The sequence below is a fragment of the Oryctolagus cuniculus genome, chromosome 1 (genome assembly GCF_964237555.1).
Source record: "Oryctolagus cuniculus chromosome 1, mOryCun1.1, whole genome shotgun sequence".
Taxonomy (NCBI): domain Eukaryota; kingdom Metazoa; phylum Chordata; class Mammalia; order Lagomorpha; family Leporidae; genus Oryctolagus; species Oryctolagus cuniculus.
In genome coordinates, this window is record NC_091432.1 from 75,781,230 (window position 1) to 75,801,330 (window position 20,101).

The 20,101-nt window shown below is 37.1% G+C and overlaps 1 protein-coding gene across 16 annotated transcripts in view; it reads right to left on the bottom strand.

Moving 5' to 3' along the window:
* The window catches only part of DLG2 (discs large MAGUK scaffold protein 2), a 2,256,157-nt gene that overhangs the window by 1,329,279 nt on the left and 906,777 nt on the right, over positions 1-20,101 (bottom strand). For 2 of the 16 annotated variants that reach the window (XM_070076198.1, XM_051821209.2), the window contains exon 1: positions 9,249-10,108. The exons of 12 other annotated variants lie outside the window; for them this stretch is intronic. In XM_070076198.1, the coding sequence (XP_069932299.1) occupies positions 9,249-9,350 (102 nt within the window). In that variant the 5' untranslated portion in view covers positions 9,351-10,108. Of the gene's footprint in view, positions 1-9,248; positions 10,109-20,101 lie in introns of those variants that run through there. 2 more of the 16 variants (XM_051821241.2, XM_051821225.2) reach the window with 1 other exon arrangement.

Sequence of the window (20,101 nt, forward strand, 5' to 3'; positions counted from 1 at the left end):
GAAAATGGCAAATGTTAATAACATGGCTAGGACTAATAAATAAAACTTCCCTGGTGATAGCATATCGTGAATACTCAGAAAAGTGAGTTGAATATAGTTCATGTTTGATCTTATCTAGTACACAGTGAAGTCTTTTATTACCCTCTCTTGAGTCTTACACATGAAAGTGAAAGGGTTATTTCATGCTGTGATAAGACAAATAGAAGCAAAATGGAACTTCATCTAAGGCAGGAAGAGGAAGAAAACTAATATTTATTTAAGGACTACTACATGCTAGATGTTGTATTAGTTGCTTTCTTATTTGATGTAGCAAATCCACTAAATACACCTATTTTCATCATATATATGAGGAATTTCAGACTCAGAGAAGGGAAAGAACTTCATCAAGGACGCAGGGTTAATGGTTCACAGAGCATTTTGTAATACCAACCTCTACCCTCAGGACATGGGTTGTACTTCTATATTTGCTGAATCCAGCAGAGCATATTCAGGCTAAAGATTTACGCAGGGTACCTATTATTCATCCAAATCATATACTAGAGAAGATACAATTTAATACTCCCAACACTTCTCCCTTCTTCCTTTCTCCCTTCTCATTCATAACTAAGACACACTTTGAGCGTCACATCACTACTTCCTAATATCTGGTTGTTTCAATACTTCCAAAGAAGTGTTGGACCCTGAGATAGATGTTTTATTTTAGTCCTATGCCAAACTTTTTCTTTTATGACCTAATATAACCCTTTAATTCGGTCACCTTCAAAAAAGCTTTCTCTAACTAAATCTAAAACAATCATTGAGTTGCTTGCTCTCTCATTGGCTGTAGCAGGAATTCACACCTATTGAATTATGAAAGTACTTTTAAAATAGAAACTATTTAATGGACCCCCACTTGTTATTAATTGTACATATGATGAAACAGCATCACTTGTGGATTAATTGCTCCTTAAATGGATCTATTTTGTGTATGTAAATATATGTAAATTCCTCAGAATAGAACCATTTCTATGGTGATCACTCAATAATGGTTAGTGTAACCTGCTCCATTGATTGTTTTTTTCCAGGTGTATTTCTTAGTACAGGTTCACTGATCAAATTGAAAGGAACCCAAGGCAGGAACTAAATATTATTATGTTATATTGAGATATTTAGTATTATTCTAAACATAATGTATGTGCTCAAGAGATAGTTAGCAATTGCTATTACTGCAATTGAGATTTTCTTCAAATCAAATCGAGAATATGTAGCTTGCAGATATGGCTCCAAGGAAAAATAAAGACTACTTTCAGGTAAGAAGCCAATGATATACTAGTAGTTACCATATTATTTGAGAACATATATGAAAGAGCTATCATTAATCATTAATTTGATGACACTGGTATTTGCAATGTAATTCAGTGATATCATTAATTCTCAGCTGTTTTTAATATATAATGTGGATAGAAAGGCAGTAACAATGCATTAATATAGCATTATTTACTGTTTTCAGCACTATCACTCATCAGACAATGATTTAAACTACCCCCAGGAACTTGGACAAAACTTTAACAAAGGTAATGCAATGGAACTCCATAAAAATATGATGCTGCAGAACAATATTTTTGCTCTACTTGACTAAGTCATTTAAATTTACACAAGAAAATTACTATTACATTAATTTGCAGCAATTATTGAATTGTTGCAGTTAAGGTAGTATTGAAAGTAGCCCTGAACTGCATCAGTATCCCTATGATCTCTTGGAGTCTCTACATATTACTAAACAAGAATTTATTAAAAAGGATATGCCCAAGCATCTAATCCCAGAAACTAGTTGTATTAATTAGGATTCTCCAGAGAAAAAGAATATATATCCCTGTCTATCCACATACACGCATGTATCTGTATGTATTATACATAAAATGTTCTCATTATTATGCAGGCTAAGGACCAAAATCTGCAGTCAGCAAGCTGGGAACACCAGAGAGCTAATGTGCAGTTCCAGTCCTAGTCCAAAGTCCAGAAAACTGGGCATGCTAATGGTACACATTTCAGTTTGAAATCTGGCAGGCTCAAAATCCAAGAGTCAATGTTCACCTCATGTTGAAAGGTCAGAAGGATATCTAACCTCCAGCTCCGGGCAATCAGTCAGGAGAAGTTCGTTTTATTTAGCTTTTTTGTTGTTGTTGTTTCGCGGAGGTCTTCATTGGTTTGATGAGGCCCACTCACATTAGGGAGGGCAGTGTGCTTTATTCCAGTCTCCTAATTCAAATGTTGATCTCATCCAGAACCAATCACAATGGCATACCCAAGATAACATTGGACCAACTGTCTGGATATTGGACCAGTTAAGCTGACATATAAAATTAACAACCACAACAGGGTAACAGAGTAATCCTTGGTCTATATTTCAGAGAACATGATCTCTAGAATGTTTGATAGAAGAAGAGATCATCAAACACTCACTATCAGAAGAGGAAAAGGATAAATGAGCTATAACATAATACATACCACTTTTTTTTCTCACTTGTGCATTTGGTAAGCCCATATGAGCACCTCTACCACTCAGTCATTCAACATTTATTGACTGCCTACTATAGAACAGGGAGTTTTGTTGACTGAATATCTGACACTATAGTAAATGAATACATATGGCCTATGACCCTAAAGAGCTCACAATTCAGAGAGCCAGACAATAGAATTTACAATTGGATATTAGAATTAAGATGCAAGCATTAAGTTTTAGGTGCCAAAGGTATCCTAAAGTGATGTAATTCAGAAGGGATTAGGATAATCTCAACAAACAGACTCTGGAACTTTACCTGGATATTCATAAATGAGTACATAGTGAAAGGATTAATATAATCTGAGTTTTTTCAGCATCTTGAACTCTATAACTTAACATTCCCTTTTTGTAAGCATATTTTTATGGTGGCTTAATATTCAACATCCTTATCTTGATATTTAAGCTTTCTTCCCAAATTTTCTATTGTTAAAAAGTAAAATTTAAAAGACCTTGAACTGGCAAGAATACTTTGTCAACAGGGACACAAGATCCATGCAGTCTGCTTGATTGGGACATTCAGCACCTGTTTCACTCATTAGCTCATTTTTCATTTTCTCTTTCTGGGTCAGGTTTAATCTAGGATTTTTTTTTTTTTTGGAGTGAATTATATAAACTTCTTGATTCTGCCTTTTGTAGCATTAAAATACTTCAATAATATGTTGGTAGCTTAAAATACACCTCTTTTCCTAATGAATGAATCTCAATGTACCTGGCTAAATACTATTCAATCAATTCTTTACCAACAACTTCCACCTTTTCTACCAGTATGCAGAATAGTTTTAAGAAAAAGGAAGAAAAACATGTTTTGAATATTTAGCACATAACAAGTATTGTGCTAAATGTCTTCATATCTCACTTAGTCCTTACAACAATCCTACAAGGAGGGTGCTATTTTCCTTGCTTTTTACAGAGATAAAATGTGTCAGTTTCTCTTTCCACACCTTGATTCCCAGAACTTTCAGTTCATAGTTAGAGGTCATGGCATAGAAAGAATAACATTGAGTTAGAAATTAGGAGACCTGGTTGTAGCTATGGCTGTGTGACTTGCTGTGTGACCTTGAATGAGTTTCCTCCTGTCTATATGATTTAGTAACCTCATGTAGAAATTGAGTGTGTGAACACTATGAAAAATGGTTGGATCAAGCTCCTCTCAGGAAAAACAGCTCGTCCACCTCTGATAAGTGTGCTTGGCATTCAAATTTAGGTGTGTCTCCAGAAAGGTGTGTGTAAACTATTTTTTTTACAAATCCCTTCATAGCTTACAGGCACTTACTTGTAAGAAGAACCTGCTTTTTGAAAGAATATTACAGTTATTCTGGAAGTGCGTATAGACCTAAAACTATGTATGTTCAAATTTTGGCTCTTCTACTTAAGAGTTATGTGATGAAAAAACTTTGTGTCTCAATTTTTTCATCTATAACATTAGGATAACCATTATACCCATCTCAAAGGGTACTTTGGATGATTAATTAAGGTGACATTTATAAAGCACACAGAACAAATAACATACATAGTGATATATCAACTGAAGAATCCTCTGAGACCATTACTGTTTTACAACAAAATTGGCCACACTTAACAAATGAGCAAACAAAACTACTGTTCTGTCATAGACATTCTAAGTGGGAGAAGGAGGTCTGCGAAGTGCTGAGAGAGCTAGTGGGCTCCACGGAACTGTCCACCGGTGAGGTGCTGACACTCCCTCTAACTTGGGTGAGTGAAATAGCACCTTCCGGAGGTTGGGAGCCCACAACCTACTTCCCTTTTCTCTTTTCCTTTTTCTGCCCTTTGTTCACTTCCAGTTGTTATACAGTATTTTCCTTTTTTTTCCCCACTCCTCTTTGTTTGCCTGATAATAAGGATACTAGAAGAAATAAAACTCAAATATCATTGATAGTGCTTAGATGTTTAATCAAACCAAATTCTTTCTCTTTCCCTTTTCTTCTTTACACCCACAATTCATCACTTTCTCCTTTTGATTCTTTTTTTATTATTTTGTTTTCCATTTTAATCTCCTCCTTACTTCCCCTCTCCTCTTTTTAGAAAGGATAAGCATTGGAAAAAAAAAGAAGATTACTTTCTGCTAGGTGATTTCTTTCCTTTAAGGGCAGTCTATGAAATGTCCAAACATTCATGGGTCAAAACAAGTTCTAGGATTGAATGACATTTTCAAGAACTCTTCACTATCCTAATTCATCAAACAGAATATTAAAGGCACCTAAGGTAGCCTAGGATTGATAGTTTGATTCAGTTGAACTATTATATTAACAAATGTATATATTTAGAGTGTATAACATGCTTTCTATATTTATGTCTGCACAGTGAATGGATGTATTAACTTGGGCTTACATATCTATATATGTATACATACATATATTATAATAAACTATTAGAGCATGTGATAGTTTATAAAATATTTTAGGATATTAGGAAAAATAACAAATATTCCACTTTTCATTGTTTGTCTGTTTTGTCTTGAAAATGTTGGGTGACAAACACACATATACTTACACATATACACATATATAATCACACTTTCTGTATTCATGTGTCTATTCATGGTCACTTAAGTCATTTCTATATCTTGGCTATTGTGAATAATGCTGTAATGAACATGAGAATACAGATATCTCTAAAAGGTGTTCATTTTATTTCCTTTGGGTATATATATCCAGAAAGGAGATTGCTGGGGGTCATATGGTAGTTATACTTTTTTCTATGTAGGAACCTCTGTACTGTTTTTCATAATGATGGCACCAACTTAAATTCCCACCATTAATGTACAAGAGTTTAATCTCTTATCTTTTTTATGACAACATCCTAACAGAAAAGGTGATATGTAATTGTTATTTTAATTAGTCATTCCCTGATGATTAGTGATGTTGAACACTTTTTTATATACTTGTTGGCCATTTTTATGTCTTATTTGAATAATGTATATTAAGTACTTTGTCCATTATTTTAACATAAGTCCACCTTCCATCACATCTCCCTTTTATTTAACAGAGTAAAGCAAAGGGATGATTGCAGAGCTTATGAGTTTATGAAGTACTTTTTACAATATTGGGAAAAATAACAAGTATTCCACTTTTTTAGTTTGGACGTTTTTACCTTGGAAATGTTGGTGACTGGAAAAGGAAGAATGAAAGGAGTGAGATACATAGTGACTTCTGATCTTTGCAATATAGCTATGAGTAAGACAATGCAAAGAGAAATCACATACACGCTGAGTGTTGGAATTACATTAGGAACCTAGGTCTTTGCAAGTGGAGAAAACACAAATAAGTGGACATAAAGTCATTGCATATTTTCTGGTAATGACACGAAAACTACTATGAAGGGTTGGGGAAATATTTTAGAAATATTTCTTCTCCATGCAAAGTCCATTCCCATAAACAGCACTATATAGTAATGTCAATGGATACAATGGAAAAATTCTTTTTGGAACAAGGGTATTTTGGTCTCTCCCCTGAGGCTTTAAAGTCAGGTTGGACTGTGGGTATTCTTCATTTTAGCAAAGGGAGTAAAATTAACTCCTCTAATAGACTTGGAATTCCTGGAAGAAAAAAAAATGGTATTATAGTTACATATATATCTCTATTGCTTAGCACAGTGCCTGGGATGGAACTTGGCAGACTTTTCACATGTACAGTCATTCATCTATGTAAATATATAACTAAATTGAATGGCATCCAGGACACAGCAAGATCCTGGAGATGGATAATGACAAAAAAGACAATTTGAAATCTCTACTTTGAAAGCTCAGGTTACTCAGCATCCTACATGCCATTAATAGGTTACGGATAACAACAGTTTTAGTTAGTATATTTGAAACCCACAATCTGCCCTAAAAAGTAACAGTGTTTTAGACTTATCTTTCTGGTTGGAAAATTAATATCCTTCATAATATTATTTTCATGCTTCCTGGATAGTACTGGAATAAATGAATGTTTCTGGAAGCTCCCAATTGACATCTATGTCTACATGAGTTTTTTCTTTCTTTCAATAATTATGTATATTGCACTGTCATTTTTCAAATAGTCAACCAAAATCCTTCATATATTTTCTTCAAATCAGTATTGCAAGTAATATAGTCATCTGCCACATTATTTGACTTAAAAACCTGAGAGGACAAGAGCTACTCATTTTCATGTAACAAATATCTGACATTCGTTATGTGTTAAATGCTGATTTATTGATCAAATGGAATAACAGTATAAGTTTTCAACTAATTCCTGTAAATATACTTCATTTTGTCAATGCTCTATCAATATGTAAATGATTCTGATGTTCTGCATAAACAGCACATATCATAGAAAAATAACTTGGACTCAGAGAAATCATTTATCTAATAAATGCAAGACCTAATTTTGAAACCCAAGCATGTCTGATCAGCAAATTTTCCACATTATATTCATTTTGCTGTCATCTATGAGATAGTGTTGAGGAACTTTGCTAGAAGAGGTCTAGAGTAGAAGTTTCTAGGATTCTTTCCATGCCTAAGATTTTAAGGTGAGAACTACCCATCAGCAATCAATCCATAATTACCTACTAAGTATGGTTATTGTATTATAGTTGTTCTCACAATTTAGGGTTTTAAGAATTATTTTATTCAAACACTTAATATAAAAGGATGGGACAGAATCTCTAAAATTATGACTTATTTTCATGGAGAATTAATGTATTTTCCAAAGAAACAAGGTCTATCAACACATATTATTTTGGCATTTCAATTTATTTACATGTATTTCTCAGAAAGTAAGTCTACTACACTATAGCACGGAAAGAACTTAAAGGAAGTCAAACTACTATAATTCCTCAATCTTAAAAAATGTGTGTACTTACAGTTATACCCTTATTCAATATACTTTGAAAATCATGGGAAAATATAACAGCCTAGAAGAAACTTCTTTGAAAATGAGCTTGAAGTCCTGAATGATTATTCAACATTCTCCACACTAATAGCTTATCTTATTTGATTATTAGCTTGTGTTTAATCTCCCTTGACAAATAATTCACCTTTGTTAGTAATCATTTAGCACTGCAAAGCAATTCTCGTACATTCATGAGAATGAATTTTAAACAGTAGCCATTGCTAAGATGCTGCTGTGAATGCAATTAAAAGAGAGAGTGGATAAAAGCATGGGGGAGGGCAGTGAGTTGTGTGCAGAGAGTATCTGACCAGTTATTGGTGGTGTTCACTCACATCCATCTCCCTGACAGTGATGAGCACACACTCCCAGCAATTCTAAGACCTCTTCTGAGGTTTCAAGAGGAACATTTAGGTGATTTTGAGTATGAGAAATATTTTTGATTGACCCTAAGGTGCAACCTATCATACTGAATAAAAATATAAATATTTGGCCATAACTTTACCATTAAATGATTTTACAAAAGACATCATCAGAGAATGTCAGAGCTGGAGAGGGTCTCAGAGATCATCTCATCCACACCACTCATTTTATAGGAGAAAACCTGGGGCGCAAAGAAAAATGAAGATTCTCTAGGTATAGCCAGTATAAGACAGGCCTGATTCCCAATTTTTCCACTAAGCATACCCCTCCTCTGTCCACTATACATGAAGTTGAATGTGCATGTTTCATTAACTTTACTGCCTAAAGTGTATACCAGCTGCCTAGTGTAGTCTCTGGTGTAATCTTTCAGAACAATGGGATTTTTATTCACTTAAAGAAGTGAATTTTCAGGTATTACAAATGAATACTGCCCCCCTCCTCACTGTCCCTCTCCTGAGTGAATCACCACAGTGGCCACAAGAAGCAGTTTATACGAATGGAGTGGAGAAAACCAACTTTTCACAGTGAAAAAAAGTGAGGGGTTGTGTCTATGAGCAACGGAGCATGCACTCTGAGTTCTCATGGGCCAAGTCTGTTCAAATACCAAGTTCCAGACATAATTTTCAGGGAGTGCATCATCAAGTCCAACAAGAAAGTACCATTAACATATTTCAACCAGCACGAAGAATGGTAACCTGATTCAAAAACCTTCAAACCTCATTTCGTTGGGAACACCAATCTCCTTTACAAAAATCTGGGATGGGACTGTTATTTGTTACAAACTTCCCTAACTGTGCCACTTTCTTAATGAAATTCCTGCTTGTTGATTTCAAGTGGATTGTATAAACTCAGAGAACACCACAACATTTGGGGCAACATGAATCTAGCTCCTGATATTCTATCTAAAAATATAAATAACATGCTCCTTATTTTAAAAAGTGCCAAATTGCAAACGGATGTGTTTAATTTCATCTGTGGTTTTTTGCATCTACCAATCCAGCTTCTCCCATCGGTGGGCCAGACAGGTTGGTGGGGCTCCAGGCAGTGGTAACCCGCGATAAGTTCAAGAGCTCCCAACTCAGCTGCCAGGAGCCACTAGCTAAATGCATAACAGATGCCAAGCAGACAGCCACCTAAGGCGCCCCCTTTCCAAGCCGTATCTGTTCTTGAAGCCTTTGCATGTTAGCGACCAGGGTCCTGTCACCACCGAGTTATCAGCCTAACATCGGACGCTGGAATAATCAGTGCGGTTCTCTTGGCCCCCAAACCGGGCCAGCATCCCGGAGAGGGCAGAGCAGTCTTAGTTTCAGTCACTCTCCCAGCAGGCAGACACATAAACAAACAACAAAAGGAATTGTTCGCAACCCCCAAGGGAGGCAGCATGCATTAAAAAGACATGAACCTCTTCCTACCTTGCATCCAAACATCAACGACAAAGTGTTGTTGGTGCAAGCAACTTTGCAGTGGCAAATCATTGGTGTAAAACAGTCAGGGTCCTTAACAACAGGGCACATTCCTTCTGGGCTGCGGCAGTGGCAGTTCGCTGGGAGACCCCAACGTGGTGCTCGGCCAGCACATGGAGCGACAGCCTAGACCGAGCCGCCGCTTCGATCACTGCCCCCTGTGCCCAGCGCAGCCATCCTGAAGCCCCGGTGGAAGCAACGCCGCGGGCAAGTACCGGGAATCTCGGGGTCTCCCTTCCCTGGGGAATGAGGCCTGGGGGGAGGAAAGGACCAAAGAGGGTCCCCCACCTTATGATGAATTGGGGGGAGATAAAATAAATAAATAAATAAAACAACAAAAAATAAAAATAAAAGGAAGCGAGGAGCTTAGAGGAGGGTTCAAAGGAGGTGGGGCAGTATTAGCATGTAAAAGGATGTATCCGCCTACTCGCTCCAGTCACACAAGATTGTCATGCGAGCTGAAGGGGGCTGGAATTATTCCCTCCGAAGGGGGGAGAAAAACATACTGCAGCTCCTGATTTGGTAAAAAGCCAGTGGCTTGCAGCAATCCAGAGTCACGGTGGGGAGCGCTGGCCGGGCAAGTGGGGTGGGAGGGAGGGGCCGGGAGTGGGAGGGAGCGCGGTGCTCGCCAGCGTACGCCAGCCGGCGGGCGCGCTCAGTGCCCCCGAGGAGTCCCTGGTGTCGGCGCACGGGACCTCCCCACGCTGACGTGACCCCGAGACCACACTTGGGCCCCATCGCCACTGCCGCCAGCGTGTAGACCTCCGAGGCCGAGTTCTCGGGAAGGAGAGGCCAGCCAGCCCGGAACCCTGCAGGGAGCATCCTCCCCGCCCTCTGACAACGGTGTGCGGGCTTGGGGGTGGGGATGCGGATGGGGAGTGGGCTGAGGTTGGCCAGCAAAGGGATTGGGCTGGAAAGGGTTTCGGTAGTGCCCTATACCCTTGACTTCTGGGGATAGCGAGCCTACTCATTTCCTGGGTAGCAGAAGTAGCCCCAGTACCAAGGCTTTCTCAGATACAACATCATTCAAAAACAAAAAGGAAACGTCCTCCCTTTCCCAACCTTGAAGTCTTATAGATTTCCAAAAGTCCCAGAAGTATTTATGTTGGTCTGGAAGCATGAATGACAAAACTGACAGATGCTTTATTATTGTTGTTTTAACTGAGGATATGAAAATTGCAAAAAGATCAGCATGGGGTTGGCACAGCTGCAAATTTACTTATTGGAGACACCCCTCCCCTCCACGTGACAAGAAAGGTGTGGGGTAAGAGGTGTGTAACCTAGCACTCTAAGGGTGCCACCTGGGTGTTTGGCACTATGCCGCACAGATGGTTAGTGCAAAGAGAGCAAGACATCAGGGTTTGGAATCAGGCTGTGGTTCTGGTGTGGAGTATGGCTTTATGTAAGTAGTATACATTATCTGAGCCTCTGCATATTTGGAAAGTGGGACTATTAACCCCAACCCTGCAGTTGCCACAAAGACTAGATAAAAATGAACAATGCTTTTCTGTGGTATACTCCACTACATAGCAGCCACTCTACCTAAATTAGAGCTTACATCACGTGCTAGCCTGAGAGGTAGCTATTACTGGCCACAATTTTTTCTGGTGGAAGAACTGAATCCCTGAAGGTTACATCACTTACCCAAGTGAGACAATCAATAAGCCAAGAAGGTGTGGTTCAAAGAGAAGTAACTGAGGTAGCTGAAACAGTGACATTACAGGAGACATTACAGACATCTCCAAAAGCCAGTTCCAAAGTCTACGGATTTATTTAGGAAGGGTCAGGCCTGCCACAGTAACATAAATGTGCTATTTCCAAGTCTCTCTGTAACTGGACACTAACCTCAGATCCCAACTAAAATACAGTAACAGCATAGTCCTAGATATCCATTGCAAAATTTGCTGCAACACTGTCATCCTGATGCAGTTCTACCAGAATCCCAGACCACTTATTCTAAGAAGAGTCCCAATATTTCTATATGGCTTCTGCTTATCAAGTTGGAAGGTTCCAGTGAGAAATAAAGAACAATGTAACTTCTAAATCAAGTCAAATGCAGTGACTTATAAATTTTTTTCACCTATCTATAATCCAAAATACATGAGTCTTCTGCTGCAAGTTCAAGAAAACTTAATTGTGACTAAATTACCTAGATTCTGATTAAAAATATAGGTTCTCATGCCCAATCCTTTATTACCATCTCACAGACCAAGAACATTAAAGAATCTATTTTTGATCACTCCCCCCACCACCTTGGGAGAGGAAAATGGGTCCTGCCTATCAAATTAAGACTTCTTTGAAAGGAAGTCAATATGGAAGGAAGTATGAACAATAATCAGCATAAAAAGACCATCAAAGTTGAGTTAAATCTGGTTCTGACTAAAGAGGGCAGCCATGCTTCAGGCTTTGAAATTCTTACCCTAAATGCAGACATCTTTATCTAGTTGATTTCTCTATTATGAATCAGGATTGATTCAATCTAGTGAATATCTGGGGGCTCCTGGGACTCAAGAGCTCTGATATGTATGTATTTAAACATACCATGTCACATTTTAGAAGCAGAACTCTGGTCTGAGGCTGAATGAGAAATCTTAAAATCACATTTACAGATTAAGTGTATTTCTTAGCATTTTATCTCTTTATGTTACCATAAAATGTGTGACTGTGTGAGCATTTCCACCTACAGAGTGGCTATAATTATGTTTTTTTTTCAAATGACAATAGATTCTAAAAATGTTGTACAATATTTCCCTTATTCATTAGCCTGTAATTTGGATTTCAAACACCCCAAAAGTATTGTATGCTCTATATTGTGATGTTCCAATAATATCTAACACAGTGTTTCCCTAATGAATTATCCAAACTAAGGCTGACCTTCTATTCTAGGGCAGCTTTAAAGGCTGCTATGTTCAAGTTATTTCCCATTTTATAGTTTGTGCTGGTTTAGACTGATTAAACCAAATGACAAAACATGAAACAAAATATGTATTTCATTTACTTGACCTTTTATGATTAACTTTAATTGATGAGAGTTCATTTATCTCTACATTTCCTTATGTGTACCCTCACATTCACATACATCTGTGTGTATTTGTATTTATCTGATATTTGCTTATATGCTTTTGATAAAATGCTTTCTCTTAGTTCTTGACTCTCAATAATAGCTTTGGGGTGAACTGAAAAGGAGAAGGAAGGGGGGAAAGCACTGTCATAACAATGCATTCCATAGTTACAGTCAGTAACCACTCTGCTACAAAATGAATCACTGTTACCTTAAGACATGAACACATTCATCATTGGTCTGAAAAGCACTAATTTGGGAGTATACTGCATGGGGGTGTACTGCAGTATTTTTAGGAGAAGATATTACTAGACAATGCCAGAAGATGATGAATTCATTTTAATTGTCAAAATAACTAACCTTAATTAGATATTTAAATGATTGATAACATTTACAGTTCTTCCTAATAATCATCATTTTATAAAATGATACATTACAGCTACACAGTATTAAACCATTTTCCTAATGAAAATTTCCTCAAAATCAACTCATAATCATAAAAACAGTAGTATCAATAAATGTGATCCAGGTTTCATCTTGATCTTTTATTTCTTGTTATTATTATTCCTAATCAGAAATTGGGACAAGGTAGGGGGCATTAGCTACTCATCTGTTTCTTTTTTTGATAATCCTTTCCATAGCAGTTTTTAAATAGAGCTTGTTCATGTTGGAAGGAAAAAGAGGAGATTGACATTTGAAGGCTTAGTACTTCTTCCTGACTGTGTGACTTGGAGCAAGCTACTCAGCCTAAATCTCATTCCCCTTGTCGATTAAGATGAAATGAGGATACCATATTATCTCTCAGTTGACTTCTAATGCAGTTTCTTTGCATTGACTTCCAAATACATGTTCTTAAGAATGTTAAAAGAAATTTGAGAAGCCATTTTGTTCTATCACTTATCTTCAGACAACAAACCCTTCTAAAGTGTATATTACTTGCTACTCACTAATTTAGTGCTTGTGAAGTACACTGTCTAAATTTAACAGTGTGCTAGAACCAGATCCTATTGGTGAGGGTAGAGCATGTCTACCTCTTTCTAACTCCCTACCCATTCAGAGATAGCATGCTGGTAGCTTTGAATCAGTCAGAGGGAGTACTGAGACCATGTAAATTGGCAAATACTACAAAGAATTATTTTTTTCAGAAAAAATATTACCATACATTACTGATACAAGTTTTTTTAAAATCTGTATTAACTTATTTAATATTGCAACCACTCAATTGTAATAAAAAATGAAACAGAATCACAGAGGGATTAATTAACTTGACTAATATAACAAAACTGGCATACTGTAAATCAATCAAATTTTAAAAACTGATAACTTTCAACAATAGATGTTTATTTCTATCTCATGTTAGATGTTGTGGCTTGACTGTTAACAGGGGGCGATGCTGTTCCATGCACAGAATAGCAGCCCCATAAGAAACATAATGTTCACAAAGTAGAAGGAAAAATGGCCAATGGCTGAGAATGCAGACTCTTAAAACTTTTGGTCAGACAACAAAAACATCTTCCTATTCATATATGATTTTCCAAGGACTTTTGTGTGGCCAACTTGATGCCATTGGATGGGGAAAGGTAATCTCCTTAGAGGAAGGGAGGAGAAATTACAGGAAGCAATATTACAAGAGATCATAGCTTAGTTGGGTGATAGAACTGGGATTTATAGCCAAGGTATTTGACTTGAGGATTCAAGCTCTTAACAAGAAGGCCATTCTGAGTGTCACATACAGCTAATATATTCCAAATTTTCATCTACTTTCCCTAAGACTTTTTAACTTAGTAACTCTTTGAGGAAAGTCTTCTGAATATCCCTATAAAGAATGTATTGTAAATTTAGAAAATAATATTAACTTTGGAGTTAAACACACTAGGTTTTGCCACTAATAGGTGTGTGAATCTTTATATCCTTTTTTTTCTCTTACCTTTCACTGCACATTGCAGTCCACTTACTCTTATTTAATCTTTAGTAAAAATGTTTTCATGCAAGTAATTCATCAGTAAGTCATGGAAAACAAGCTATGTTTTTAACATTTAATTTCCTGCATATGTAAGGCAGTGAGGTATATAAAGATTTTTTCTGTGATCAATGCATTTACAAATTAATTAATGAGATTACTTTGTTACTTTGTGACGAGAGCTAAAAGTAGCTCTTCCTAACAGTAGGAAAGTATACATAATTTACTACTACTAAATGTACATAAGAATACCTGACCAATCTAGTTAATTTCTACAAAGTAGCATTTCCTGCTCTGTAAAATGATATTGTTGCTATAGGATTGTAATAAGGCTTAAATGAGACAATGTATTACAAAATATATATCTTCCTTATCTAGTTTGTGGTAGACACTCAGATTGGAGGGGTGCTGTGTTTATTCCTGATTTTTTTTTTCAAAAAAGATAAATAGGAAGGAATAAACCAACTTGACTCATTTGATACATATAATTTCTTTATACTGAACAATCTTCCTTTAGCATTTATTCATAACTTTTACTCTCCCAGTGACTCTCTTCATACTCAGTGTGTTTTGTGCTTCTCTTACTGAGCAGCATACAACTGCAGTGAGGTTTTGTCAGGTCGCATACTAACTGACTGGAATATCTGTCATGTTTCCCCCAAGTTCATCAACTCTGTGTTCTCTGTAATTTCTGAGCCTTCTATTTTCACTTGTATTTCCCCTACTACAGACTTTTTAGGCTAGTCACATTTTATCACTGATCGATTTTTGTTTGAGTCACATATAGTGTATTTCCTTAACCTTTTCTAGAAATAGTTTTCTTGCTTTACTTACATTATGAATGCTTAGTCAATAAATGAATGAAGAACAAATGAATATATAAGTCAGGGAGTTTTCACCTAGATCATAAGTGAGCTAGTTTAGATTTTTGTCTCCTGATCAATCCTTTACTTCATCCTCTGGTTAGAAGGAATATGTCCTTTGTTGAAGAAATGCCAGCCCATTGATTCAGAGTCAATTTTGACATTTTGTTTTAGCAGCAAGTGTTTTGAAGTAATTATTGTCTTCATCTTAATAAGGTCAAATAAACTCTTACCTTTAAGATTTCTCATGATAGTTACTTTTACCCTTTCTCACAGCAGTTCCAGAACACTATCTACTGTACCAATTCTGATAACTTCTTTTGTAGCAAAATTCAAATAAAAAATAATTCTCCTTAGGATATATTGTTCACTAAATTTGATTTCAGTGTTAAAAGGATAAAATTTGGGTCTTGAGTTCAAAACCAAGTGTTGACACTTGCTATATAACTGTGAGTTGGTCAGTTAAACTCCTTGACAGTTAATTTGCTCATCCACTGAAACAACAGAGGAGTTTGTTGAACAATAACACATATATCAAATACTATCTGCTGATTAACTAAAATATCATATTTGAAAGTAACTGTCAAAATTCTCGGCAAATATTATTAATGAAATCTTAATAATAGTCATTCATTCACTCACTCTTTTATTCATTCATTATACATCAAAACTGGCCAAGAAAGTTATTTTAAATAAATGTGCACCACATACAACAAAATTCCCATATCACTAATTCTATTTTTATATTGTATTTGCCCATCTGTGAAACAAAAGCAAATTGTTCATTGTCAAAAACATACTAAATCAGACTTAACTTTGAGAGCAGCAATTCAGGGGGAAATTGTGACAAAGACATGGCTTTTTAAAAAGGAGTTTACATAGCCACTGTGTGCTTCTCTACTACAAATAGATTTTCCTTATCAGCTGCCTTTCATCTGAACAATAGATGGCTCTTCTGGCTGCATGAACTAAATGAGGTGACTTACTTATCTAGAAGAACACGGGCTCTATTAAGTAGCAGGCAGGGGCCTTCAGCTAATCATGCCCAATTAAATGAAATGACTACTCAATAACATAGTTACTCTCCTGACATTTTGAAGATATCAGATGTCTCGTCCAACTTTCAGCTACATATCACAGACTTAAGATTATGCCAAAATTTTTCTCTTTTTCTTTTAATAAACTGTAAGCAAGATGAATAAATTCCTTGGTGACATCAAAGTGTTCAGGATAGCAAAGCCAAACTTCCACTTCCTGTTTGCTTAAAATAAGATCACTGTGAGAAAACTACCTTATGGTGCAATGCATGATATATGCCTTTTATAGGGATGGTGTTTTCTTCCTTTATTATAAGGACAGTCAACCTGCCTGCGGCACCGGCACCCTGGGTTCTAGTCCTGGTGGGGGCACTGGATTCTGTCCTAGTTGCTCCTCTTCCAGTCCAGCTCTCTGCTGTGGCCCAGGAAGGCAGTGGAGGATGGCCCAAGTGCGTGGGCCCTGTACCCGTATGGGAGACCAGGAGGAAGCACATGGCTCCTGGCTTCAGATTGGCATAGCTCTGGCCATGGCAGCCATTTGGGGAGTGAACCAGTGGAAGGAAGACCTTTCTCTCTCTCTCTCTCTCTCACTGTCTAACTCTATCCGTCAAATAAATTAAAAAAAAAAAAGTGTATGGACATATATTTTCTTTTTTTTCTAGGAGTGGGTTATATTTGATCACATGATATATGTTCACATTTTAAAGATACTATTGAACTGTTTCTTAAAATGGTTGTATCATCTAACATTCTCACAAGGAGTGCATGAGAATCCACTCCATCCTCATCTTTGCCAGCACCTGCTTTTGCTGTTCATTTTCATTTTAGTCATTCTAAGAGATGTATAGAAATGTTTCATTGTAGTTTCAATTTGCATTTCCCTAATGACTAAAGATATTGAACATCTTTTACCATGTGTTTTTTTTTTTGGGGGGGGGTGTTTTGGCAAAGCATCTATTCAATATTTTTGCTTATCTTTGAAATTGAGTTGTTTCTTATTGAGTTTTGAGAGTTCTTTAGTCTGTACTAAAGACTTCTATTTTATATACTCACATTTTTATTTGAAAGGCAGGAGAGAGAGAGGGAGAGAGAGAGACAGAGAGAGAGAAAGAGAAAGAGAGAGAGAAAGAGAAAGAGAAAGAGAAAGAGAAAGAGAAAGAGAAAGAGAAAGAGAAAGAGAAAGAGAAAGAGAAAGAGAAAGAGAAAGAGAAAGGATAATAGACAGGGCTAGGCCAGGCTGAAGCCAGTAGATCTAAACTCAGTTTGGTTCTCCGAAGTGAGTGGCGGCGACCCAAGTACTTGAGCCATCATCTGCTTCCTTCCAGGGTGCACATTAGCAGGAAGCTGGATCAGAGCAGCATAGCCAGGACTCGAATCAAGAGTTCTGATATTGGGGCCGGCACTGTGGCATAACAGGTAAAGCTACCACCTGCAGTGCCAGCATTCCATATGGGTGCTGGTTTGAGTGCTGGCTGCTCCAGTTCTAATTCAGCTCTCTGATATGGCCTGGGAAGGCAATGTAGTATAACATTTCTAAATAAGTTTGGAGAGAATGAGCATCTTAAAACACTGCTGATTCTTCTGACCCATGAGCCAGTATTTCTTTTTCTTTTAAAACTTTAATTTTTCTCAGCAATAATCTGTATTTTTCAGCACAAAACTCTTTTTCACATAGTCCATCAGATTTCCCCAATTATTTCATTTTATGCTATTATAAATGGAACTTATAATAAACTTTCAAATAAATAAATAAATCTTAAAAAAAAGAAAAAATCAGAGGTGAGCATCTTTGTGACCTTGGGTTACGCACAGATTTAAAAAAATAAAACAAATGTATGCACCATAAAGGAATAAATTAATAAATTGGAACTTTTCATTATTAAGAACTTACAATTTTAAAAAGATAGGGAGAAAAAAATGAATGACTACAGATTTAGGTACCAATTGAGACACCTACATCCCATATCGGAGTTCTACTTTATTTTTTAAAGATTTATTTATTTGAAAGCCAGAGTTACACAGAGAGAGGAGAGGCAGAGAGAGAGAAAAGACTTCCATCCACTGGTTCACTCCCTAGATGGCTGCAATGGCCGGAGCTGCACTGATCCGAAGCCAGGAGCCAGGAGCTTCTTCTGGGTCTCCCATGGAGGTGCAGGGACCCAAGGACTTGGGCCATCTTCTTATGGCCTAGGCCATAGCAGAGGGCTGGATGGGAAGAGGAGCAGCCAGGACCTGAACCGGCAGTTATATGGGATGCCGGCGCTTCAGGCCAGGGCTTTAACCCACTGTGCAACAGTGCCAGCCCCCAATTTTTTTTTTTCTTGACCGATGATGCTGGCTAAAATGTCTGGATTTATGCTGCAGACATAAATCAGAGTGAGGATGGACATTTGGCCTAGCACTTAAGATGTCAGATATCTATATCATAAATATATAGCTATTATTAATTTATAATATATCAATTCATATATTAATATATTTTGTATTTTACACATTAATATATATCAATATATTATAATTGTATTCTATTTATACAATATGTATTGATATATTATTATATATTATATACAAAATTACATATAATGTTGTATATTATATATAATTATATATAATATACAATTATGTATTATTATATGTTATATGATATATACTATTATAAATAATATATTAATATATAATTTATATATTAATATATCCTAAATGTATTTATTATGTATATTTATGTATATATTTATTTTTTTAGCACCCTAAGATTTAATGGGCTATTGGAAGTGGCATAATTTCAAGCCTCATCAGCATCCCAGCCAACCAATCAAGCCAGCTTCCTAATCTAGTAAGAAAAAAGACCCCTCAGAGGACTGCATCAGTAACTCTTCCCTTGAAGACCCTTTTTGGCAGGAGACTCCAACTTTCCATCCATCCCCTGTTGCAGTATCTGGATTTAATACTTGGTTCAAGCTCCTATCTCCAGCTTCTCCTGCTAGTGAAGATCCTGGGAGGCAGTGGTGATAGCTCAGGTAATTAGGATCCTGCCACCCAGTTTTAGCCCCAGCCCAGCCCCAGCTATTGTGTCTCTCTCTCCTCTCTCTCCTCGCCTCCCCTCCTCTCCCCTCTCCTCCCCTCCTTCCCTCTCCCTCTGCCTCCCCTCTCCCTCTCTCTCTTCCTCTCAATTAAAAAGAAAGAAAGAAAAGAAACAATGAGAGTGGATATTCCTCATCTGTGTCTATTATTAAAGGGAAAGTATTCGGTCCTTTTCCCTCATGGACTCAGCTGCAGGTTTCACAAAGAGTTTCCTTATCAGGTTGAGGAAATTTTCTTCTATTTTGCTGAGAGCTGTTATTTGTTTTGTTTTAATCAGGACTAGATATTATATTTGGTCAGAAGTCTTTTCTATGTTAAAATGATTTATTTTTCTTAGTTGATTCATACAGGGGTTTGGATTTTTTTTTTTTTACAAGCAGAGTGGACAGTGAGAGAGAGAGACAGAGAGAAAGGTCTTCCTTTGCTGTTGGTTCACCCTCCAATGGCCGCCACGGCCAGAGCCAGGTACTTATTCTGGTCTCCCATGGGGTGCAGAGTCCAAGCACTTGGGCCATCCTCCACTGCACTCCCTGGCCACAGCAGAGAGCTGGCCTGGAAGAGGGGCAACCGGGACAGAATCCGGCACCCTGACCGGGACTAGAACCTGGTGTGCTGGTGCTGCAAGGCGGAGGATTAGCCTATTGAGCCACGGCACCAGCCTAGGGGTTTGGAATTTTAAATAATCCTGTGTTCCTGGGATAAACCACTTAGTCATGATGTGTTATAATTTTAATATATTGCTGGATTCCATGTGCTAAAATTTTGTTCAGAATTTTGTAGCTATGGTTAGTGGGATATTA